This window comes from Amblyomma americanum, chromosome 2 (genome assembly GCF_052857255.1).
Source record: "Amblyomma americanum isolate KBUSLIRL-KWMA chromosome 2, ASM5285725v1, whole genome shotgun sequence".
NCBI classification, from domain to species: Eukaryota; Metazoa; Arthropoda; class Arachnida; order Ixodida; family Ixodidae; genus Amblyomma; species Amblyomma americanum.
In genome coordinates this window covers 230,031,451-230,041,616 of record NC_135498.1, presented here as the reverse complement: position 1 = coordinate 230,041,616, position 10,166 = coordinate 230,031,451, and the positions used below count along the sequence as shown (strand labels likewise).

Genomic DNA, 10,166 nt, shown 5'->3' with positions numbered 1-10,166 from the left:
TACGACCTCTCCTGATGCACCTGAATTTAACCACGGAAAACTCGAGGGAGACCACAGAGCACTCAAATCGGCAATGAAGTGTTGGCTCCCCATTGCCCTCTGCCAAGCGTGTGTGTCGGCTGTTACGGAGAGGAGAACCCCGCTGTATAAAATCCGCTGCTTTATTAGTATCAAACAAAAAGAAATACATTGGTATCACAGGAGGGAAGTTGCTAAAACCAGGGTAAAAAACAGTACATCAACAAAGCACTAAACATGGAATGAATCAGAGAATAAGAGGCTAAATTACGAACATGTCTATGCAGCGTATGGTGAACTTTACGAAAGAAAAAAAAGCTTCCGATAAATCAACTGACAAATAAAGGCTCTGATGCGACAGCAACTGGGCTGCGCTTACTTGGACGTACTGAGCACGTCAGTTAAGCACAGGAACTGTTGGATGCGACGTGGACATCACTGCTACATGTCATCAAACTGAATCTTCCCACCATTTCCAGGACTGCACACAAGGCAGTCGCGGACCACGAACGTGAAGCTCATAAACTCTGTGACGTCTGTCATTCGGAATGCGCTCTTAGTAACTACATAGTACTAGGAAACCTTAACCATTAGTTGAGCTTCCATGACGGACGTCGTCAACCGAACCGAACCTTTACAAAAATTTCTTTACACAGTCTATAAACTGTCCATAGCTTCCATTCCTCGTCGCTACAAGCGTTCATCTCGCCAATGGTCGCGCCATCGTTCCAGTTCCAGTTATCGATCGAGCCCAGCCCGTGACGGGTTCTGCTGGTACCAGCGCAAGTTCGGCGCCGCTTCCCGGCAGTGCCGGCAGCCTTGCCAATGGTCAGGAAACGCACCGGCGAGTCACTGATGGTGGCCGGTGATTTTGGCGCTACATCCAGCCGCCTGCAATACGTCACCGACAGGATCTCAGGATTCCGTTTCCATGTGGACACCGGTGCACAGGTTAGCTTCGTGCCTGCCTCCCGCCTCGATCGCCAACGCGCTGTGCAAGGAGCGCCTTTGCAGGCGGTCAACACCTCCCAGATCGCTACCTACGGACAGCGCTCAGTCACCCTCGATTTCGGCTTACGCCGCATATTCAGACGGATATTTGTTATCGTGGATTTGCGGTTCGCAGTCCTCGGGGCGGATTTTCTCGCCACTTTTGGCCTGGCTGTCGACCTTCGATCTCGTCGACTGGTGGACCACACGACTCACTTGTCTGTGAACGGCGTCCTCGCCCCGGTGGCCACCCCCATCCTCCAAGCAGCTCCGCATCTGCCGTCGTCCGCCTTTGCTGCGGTCCTGGACGATTTTCCTGCCATAACACCGCCCAGCAACCTTCGGCTTCCCGTCCGTCATACCGTCACCCACCACATAGTCACCACAGGCCCACCAGTGTACTGCCGACTGCGCCACCTTCCTGGCGACCGCCTCGTCATTGCCCACCACGAATTTGACCATGTGCTGCAATTGGAAACCATTCGGCCTTCGTCCAGCATTTGGTCTTCGGAGCTGCATACGGTGCCGAAACTTGACCCCGGCGATTGGCGCCCCTGCGGCGACTACCGTGCCCTGAACGCCCGCACTGTCCCGGATCGATATCCTCTCCCTCATATTCATGATTTTGCCGCCGACGTGCTTGGCATTACCGTATTTTCCAAGATTGACCTGGCGAATGCCTACCATCAGATTCCGGTGTAACCTGCAGAAATCCCTAAGAATGCGATTGTAACACCGTTTGGCCTCATCGAGTACGTCCGTATGCCCTTTGGTCTACAAACGCTGCTCAGACATTCCAACGCTTGATCAACGAGGTTACTCGCGGCCTGCGTTTTGTGTTGGCGTAGCTCGATGATCTGCTGGTTGCCAATTTTTTGTCAGAAGAACACGCTGAACACCTGCGCCTGCTCTTTTCATGCCTCGAAGAGCACGGTCTCGTCATCAACCCGGCCAAGGGGCGTTTTTGCGTCGACGCCATCGAGGCCATCACGTCACAGCGCAGGGAATTCGCCCTTTGGAGAGCAAGGTGCGCGCCATCCGCGACTTTCCTCGCCCAAAGTCGCTTCGCAAGCTTCGCGAGTTCCTCGGCCAGCTGAACTTCCACCGACTTTTCTTTCCCGGCATTGCCCCCATTACCCTGCCTCTCACCGATCTCTTAACGTCACCGCATGGTCCTCACACTCCTCTCGAGTGTACGTCAGCTACCGAAACCGCCTTCCAAGCCGCCAAAGACGACACCCTTGCCGACGCTACTCTGCTCATGCACCCGCTGGCCGACGCCCCATTGCGTCTCATCACAGACGGCTCTGGTGCAGCTGTAGGCGCCGTCCTGCAGTAGCTTCAGGACGACTGCTTGTGCCCGCTGGGTTTCTTCTCCCAGAAGCTCAAGCCCGCAAAAACGCGGGCCATTCGACACTTCCATCACATCTTGGAAGGAGCCGTTTTTTATGTGCTCACGGGACACAAACCCTTAACTTTTGCTTTTCGTGTGAATCAGAGTTCATACTGCACCAGAGATACGGCACCTGAGTTTCATTTCTGAATTTACGGAGGATATAAGACACATGGAAGGACCCGTGAACAGTGCCGCCTATACGCTCTCCCGTGTCGCTGCTCTTGCACCATGCCCGCTTGATTTCGCAGCGATGGCTGCCGCACAGGCGTTAAACAGTGAGCTTCAACCCCTCCAGGCCAACCCTGGCTCTCTGACCTTGTCGCTAATTCCCCTGCCGTTCTGCCCGGACAACATCGTGTTCGACGTTTCCAGTGGTTCTCCATGTCCTTTTGTATCCACCGCGTCTCGCCGCCAAGTCTTTGAACAGCTGCACAAAGCAAGCCATCTCGGGCTGCGCAGCGGCTCGTGACGTCTAGGTTCGTCTCGCCAAATGTCAACCGAGATGTGCGTCACTGGGCTCGTGAGTGCTTGCAATGTCAGCGTGCCACAACAACGCGCCACACGCGGTCGCCACACCACCCTTTCCGGCCCCCCGACTGTCGTTTCGGCCATGTCCACGTAGACATTGTTGGCCCTCTTCCTCCATCACGAGGTTTCCAATACATAATTACGTGTGTTGACCGCTACACACGGAGGCCCGAAGCCTTTCCGCTGCCTGATATCATGGCGTCTACAGTGGCGGCCACCTTTGTCAGTGGATGGATTTCCCGTTTCGGCTACCCCACTGTAGTGACGACGGACCGTGGCCGCCAGTTTGAGTGTGCCTTGTTTCGCGCCCTCACATCTCTGCTTGGCGTGTGCATCAAGATTAGCACATATCCACTTACTTTCGCAGGTTTACTCGGCCTTGATGCCTGAAATATCCAATGAGTAGGTAGACTCTGTCTTCCGCACGGCGCGGATAGTCAGCTTGCGTTGCACGGCGGCCGCTACGTTCTTCAGAACGCTGTGCCACATCAGTGGGTTTTGAAAAGGATTTAACGACGTACACCACCTCCCGCAAGAGGCACAGATCCTCGCTGATCCCAAACCTCCAGAATCGAAACGGGGTTCGTGCGTTCGGCGGAAGGGGCTACACATGAGTCTCCAGCACTCGCGCTGGCAGTCGCCATGTTGAATGTGTTGTGTACGTTTGGCTCCCTCGCTGCGCCACTCCGGGCTCCGCTTGGCTCGCGCGGGAGCGTGGCCGAGGAGCCGTTCCGCTTGAGTGCTCCCACCTGAGCGTTTCGCGCATGCGCAGTAGCGCTCCCGCTAGCTCGCTGAGCGCTGCGGACGCACAAGCCCGCTCAGCTAAGACTCTCTAGTGACGGGCTCAGTTTTAGGTACGCGCCAAGGGCGATATGCAAGTTTCCTGAGCCGAAGGGCGGATTGCCGCCGTTCAGAATCCTTGTCGTGCACGACGGGTCTGCAATGGTCCTGTTCTGGAACAGCCCTTCCAGAAAGGTATTGGCGGCCGGATGCGGCAGGCGCACGTCGACTGCACAGAGGGCCGTCAAAGAAGTAGATTCCGCCAAGCGAGGTCCAAAATGGGCAAGCAAGTGTCCATGGTCAGGTCGATCGATTCTAATCGTGTCAGGGAAGCCACAGCCGCGACAAGAGCGTCGGAGATCGTCACGGTAGGTGACGATAGCCGCAGCGAAATCCTCTTTAGCCACTCTTGCGAGTCGCTTGGCACGCGACTTGGTCTTAACCCGGGAGGATTTCGTCGTCGATAGTGCCCCTACAGCGCAGCGATGCATCGTCAGCAGCTGGCAGAGAAGCGTCGCCGCCTGCGGCCTCTCTAACACCGTTATTTGGGTTATCCACGCTCGTGCCGTGAGCCGCCGGAACGAGGACTAGCTCGGAGGCGGACGTCTTCTGCAGTTCCAGTGCGACGGCACTGAAGAAGCTGTCAAGTTGGAGGACATATAGCACAGGCGGTCCTCGCAGCTCGTGCAAGGAAGCACGTGGACCACTCTTCCTCCAGCATACGAGCTGCTGGGTCCGTCCATCAGATCCGGTGCTACTGGCGACTTAACGACACCCTCAGGGGTATCTATGACGACCTTGGGTGCCTCAGCTGCGACTTCAGGTGCCTTACTGACGATTTCGAGTGGATTTCACGACGACTTTGGGTTTCTTAGCGACTTCGACGGCCTCAATGTCTTCGGGCTTCTCAACGCCTTCTGGCGCCGGAGCCTCCACGAATACCGCATACTTTTTGGGCACCTGAACTTCCTTCGGGGAGTCCCCGACCAATACTTCATCCCATTCGGGCTTCAGCTTCAGCATCGCTCCAGCGTCTGCACGTGAGAAACTGACCTTCAAGAAAATCATGACGTGATGTGTATAAGGCCTACAGTGCCAACCTGCAGCTCAGGGCTCTCGCCTCCACCACCTTCTGATGAGCTTAGCAGGAACTTGGACGTGTCCAGCACGCGTTCTTCCTCCAGCTCTTCCGGGTCCAAGATGAATGACTCGGCTTGTAGCTTGAACTTGCGGAGTTGCTCGGCGAGTTCCCGTCAGCAAACGTTCTCGAAAGTATTGCAACGCTCTTGCACTGCCAATGAGCGCTAGCTTGTAATGTTCTCATGCGGCTTGTTTTGCGCACTGCAGCAGTTCAAATTAGCACATTTCCTGTACTGCAGACAACTCCAGGGTGCGTTAACCTTACGCTTCGGTGCTAGCCGAGCAAACGCGCCTTTCTTCCTGGCGCATCAGGTTCCTAATGTCATGCAACGAGTCGGCCTCGCAGTTGTAGCACTTTGCAAAGGAAGCTTGAAGCTTCCCTCCTTCACCTGAATAACAAGTTGGTGTGAAACACATGACCGTGCGAGGTTGCCTGGTAGACATGCTTGCATAGTACTCCTAATCATGAGACAAGCTGAGTGGGCTTATTAGCGCTGAGGCTGACAAAACTTTATTGCGCATAACCGTAGAGGATTAAGGCAAGTTAGCTAGCGTGCCGCAGGCCGTGGAGACGTTTGGCAACGCCGGCCCATTCGACGGCCTTGGACTGAATGCTTTTGTGGTAAAAACGATAACTTGGACCACATGATCTGGGCGTGCCAAGTCCGTAAGCCTCCCCCAGAACTCTTTCTTGCCTGGTCCCCTCAAAGAAGCATGGGATAAGCTGAGGTGCAGCTTATTAATGCGATAGCATTAGAGTCCACATTGCACAAAATTGGCGGCGTGCGTCACGAAATTCGCCGATTGGTCGAGAAAGGTCACACGACCTTGCAACGTCACGATAACCTATCCACCGTTGCACGTAGAAATCGTCTCACCAGATTGACGTCGTGACGTCGTTGCAATCTACCATTCGGGGTAGATGGCAAACGGCCCACCGGTCTGTGAGCAGCCTGTCCACTGTGGCAGGTGGGAATTCAGTGCAGCTATCGAATGCGGATTAGTGTCTTAGGAGCAAATCCCGCCACGCAAAAAGAAAAAAAAACAACGCAGATACATCGAAGTCTCCTCAGTAGGGACCTCTGATGCTATCGCATTCGACTCTTAAGTTGGACTAAGTTCCCCCAGGTTTATCAGCTTATAGCCTCCTGCCCCTACTTACTCAGTCCAATAAGTGTGGGCATAATCAATATGGAGCACATGACGTCACGTGCAAACCATTCGTCCGCCCAGAAAAGTGAGGAGCAAAACGGTAGCATGGCTGTATGTTTAAGAAAGCGCAGGAAGCGAAAAAACATGCAGAAACCAAAAATGAAGCCAACAACGTATGAGAGAATCTGGGTTTTACAGAAAGAAGTGTAAAAAACTTAAACGTAACAATGGCAAGAAGGTAACGTTAAGGTGGGAAATAATGTGAAAAGCTATCGAAGAGAGGGTTTTTAGAAGAAGCAGGTCACCCACTCAGGCGACAGTGCGCGGTAGTTCAACATCTTGCTCCAGAGCAAATTTTGGTTTGGTTCAGAACTGGAAGAGCGCCGAAGGAGCGAGGGATAAGATTAAAGTTGTCAAGGGAACGTTTTCAGGTGTAATATGAATAGGGTATAAAGATCCGACACCGGATGCAATGATCGGCCAAACGCCCACCCGCCACCAATGCTTCCACTGCTCTGCAGTACTCCCGTAATCCCTCACTTGTGGACCGCCCAGTCCACCCAATACTGCAATCCACCCAGTAGACGCGTATTCAGTACACGACGGCTGTTTTGCGGGTAACAATCCTGTAGTCTGGCTCTATGCTGCATTTATTCTTTCCTGCTTCGTTCAGAATGTCGCCTTTTTCACCATGAGTCATACAGTGGTATGAAACTCAAGGACACAGCGGCCTTTCTATGTCAAAGGACCCCCTTTAAGCCAATGGAGTCTTGCAATTCTCGTGACCCTCATAGCGTGAAAACGCAGGGAGCAGCACCACATTGAAGAGAGGGGCCGATCCCTGACCAGAGAGGGAAGGGATTATCCCCTTTCATCTACCACTCCCTGCTTTGTCAAACTAGCACGGCCGTGAGAATCGGCTGATGCCACTGGCTGGAAGTGGGTCCATTGACTGGGAAAAGCCGCTGCGTTCTTAAGTTGTATCTGAATGTACATTGTTTGCGCGATGCAGTTACAATAAAAAGCGCCAACTATGTCTCGCGTTTGTGTTAGCACACTAGACAGAAAGGAAGTACACGCAGAACATTGAGCGAAAATTCTAGTTTGTTTTCACGTCACGATTTCAATGCTGTCCTTTTCGGCGGTGTAAGGAATCGATGATGCGCGGGGTTATAGGACCGGTCGCTGGTCTCGGCGCCTCATCCCATGCAGCCTCCCTTTGAGCTCCCAGCCCCTATACCGGCGACAGGCTGCGGCGGAGAGCGCTGAAAAGAAGCGCACAGCGGCGGTCGCGGGCGCGCTGCGAGCGCGCGACGTGAGCAGACGTGTGTCTCTTCGGCTCCGCCGATTTTCGGCTGGGGCCACGTCCCAAATCATTCTACCCCGGCAAAGCTGGCGTCAAACGAGCCGGAAAACGAAGCGGAACACATGGACTCCGAATTTGTCCAGGTAGGCCGATTTTCTCTAAATTTACGGCCGTTTTTCGACCGACCACGTCGGCGCCGTCGTTAAGTCTAACGGCGTCGCCAACGCCTGGCCTGGTGGAATTGGCCCTCCGAGGACAAGATGGCGACTTCCGCGCAAGAAGTGCGCGACTACGACCCTGAGGCGATGTTGTGGACCTCGGTGCCCACCACCAGAGATCCAAATTCGACGGTTACTCCCAAAATTCGGAGTCAAGCTTTGCTTTAAGCGGCTGCACGCCGCTCCCAAGACAAAGCCCAGATGGCGGCGTTCGGCGCCGCCCCGGCCGCCGGTTCGTCGGTCGGAAACGTGAACGCTCCCGCGACGCGCGCCACGGGAAGCAAGGACAAGGCGTTCTCGAAGTGGAAGCCGTGTCCAATGCCCAAACCGACACCTGAAGACTACGTCATAGTTATAAAGCCCAGAGAAAGCGTTTCTCTTCACGAGGCGTTCACAGAAACCGGCTACGGCACTGCCATTTCACCGTACCTCGGGTTGCAACGGGCCCGCGCCATCTCCGTTCTACCCTCACGAGAGCAAAACCTCATCATTGTGCATACCCCGGACATCGAGGCGGCCGACCAGCTTATCGGGGACTTCGCAGTAAATTCCGACAATGGGTCGATCCCGCTTCGGGGTTACCTAAGACAAGACGGCGGCAACATGTGCCACGGCGTGATCGTGGTCCGTAACTCGGACACCACGGAAACTCTTAAAGACTGAGTGTGCTGGCGCGCCGGCACCATCCTGGAAATCCGGAAGTTCGGGACATCCAACAAAGCACGCATCACTTTCGCGGGTAAGAAGAAGCCCCGTTACGTACATTATGACAACATGGTCGTCTCTGTGAGAAACTACTACAAAACTATCCCGGCGTGCGGCCAGTGTGGGGTCGTCGGGCATCGCGCTGATGCGTGTCCAAACCTGCGATCGAACACCTGTGGACTCTGCGGATTCCAAGCTCCGCTAGTGGAGGGGGTGCGGGCTCCTCACAACTGTGTTCCCCGGTGTTCTCTGTGCGGTGGCTCCCATGCCACCAACTCTCGTGACTGTGCAGCAAAATTCCGCACACCCAAGACGAAAAAGAAAAAAACGGCGTCCAAGAAGAAAAGCCGCTATCTTGTGCCTCCCGGCGATCAGCATGGCCAGGAAATCTCCAACACCGAGAACCCACCTACCGGAGGTGCTGCAAAACAACCATCCAAGGTGTCGCCACCACACGGCGGACTGGCGAAACAGTCGACAGAAACGCGCGGTGATACCAGGGCCTGTGTCAACGCAGTCAAAAATGACCACCAGGTGAGCGGTTCGGGTGGGGCTGCTTCTCTCTCCCCCTTTCCACTCCCTTTCCAAGGGCGCATAGCGCCGAGCAAGATCAAATAGCAGCACTCAGGGCCCAAAATGAGATGCTGCTAAAGAAAATTAACGAATTGGAATCTAAAATCAACCAGTCTTCTTCTCCCCCCTCGCCTCCCGCGGCTGAGGTAATGGAGAGTGAGCTCGTGGTACCGAAGGCGGTAACAAGTTTGGAGGCCGCATTCGAGGCCCGCCTCGGGGCCACAGAGGCCCGATTCGTCGCTATAGAAAATCAAATTTCAATGATGGTAAACGCCATCTCCAAATTGCAATAGACAATCCCCGCGATGATTGCCCAACAAATTGCGAATTCCTTGCGCTCCTCGCGCAGGCCCGGCGATCCCTTACCCGGCCGCCCTCACAAAACTTCTAGACGCACCCCCGAGGTAGCCGACGACGACAACTGCTCACTCTCTGGTATGGAGGATACCCCCCTTCCTGCGAGTGTTGGCTCCGGAGCAGTGTCAGTACAACCCCTCCTCAATAGTAGTGTTGAAATCTGGGTCAGTTGGTACATGTTCAGGAGTAAAACCAGTCAAAAAACGGGACCCAGCGAAGAGACGAGGCACACACACGACGACTGGACTAGCAACTGTTGCTAGTCCAGTCGTCGTGTGTGTGCCTCGTCTCTTCGCTGTGTCCCGTTTTTTGACTGGTTTTACTCCCTCCTCAATCTAAATGACCATGGCGAGCAGCCCTAAGATCAGGCGCTCCCCAAGAACCAATTCGGCCACCCCCGTCCAAATTGTCCAGTGGAACTGTCGGGGCTTCCGTTCTCGCGCAAAGAGGGCGGATCTCCGACTTTACCTTTCAACTTTCGATTCTCTTCCCGCGGTGGTTGCCCTCCAGGAGCCAGGGAGTGGCGTCACCCTCACAAATTACATCCCCTTTCAGCAGGACCCCTCTTCCTGCGTCTGCGTGCATAAAAATTATACGGCTAATCTAGTTGACTTGGAACTTTACACAGAATATTCCTATGCGATGGTGACACTTCTTCCGCTCAAGAAACAAGATGCACCACTCCACGTACTCAACATATACTGTTCCCCCAAACTCAAAAATGTAACGTTCGCAGCACTCTTTAGCCGCGCTCTAAAGGCTGCGGGCCGGGACCCCCTGGTGATTGTGGGCGATTTCAACGCCCACAGTACACTATGGGGATACGTGCGTGAAGAGAAGCGGGGACGCAAGCTAGCGGAACTCGCGTCCACGCTGGGCCTGACTCTTCACACTGACCCTGCATATCCAACGCGGCTGGGTAATTCCGTGACCCGGGATACATGTCCGTATCTCACCTTTACCAAAAACATTGTACACGCAGAATGGATCAACATCGAGGAAA

General features: G+C 54.4%; 1 protein-coding gene and 1 pseudogene across 1 annotated transcript; both read left to right on the top strand.

The window, feature by feature from the left end:
- The first annotated feature begins 843 nt into the window (after window positions 1–843).
- On the top strand, window positions 844–1,710 carry LOC144120395 (uncharacterized). The gene has a single exon (XM_077652741.1). It carries the CDS (start codon window positions 844–846, stop codon window positions 1,708–1,710), a length of 867 nt encoding a protein of 288 aa, XP_077508867.1.
- A 5,860-nt stretch (window positions 1,711–7,570) lies between these two features.
- Window positions 7,571–9,029, top strand: LOC144119490 (uncharacterized; annotated as a pseudogene).
- Window positions 9,030–10,166: the final 1,137 nt, after the last annotated feature.

Coding starts and splice junctions, on each gene's coding strand:
- LOC144120395 (XM_077652741.1), top strand. CDS start 844: ATGGTCAGGAAACGCACCGGCGAGTCACTGATGGTGGCCGGTGATTTT.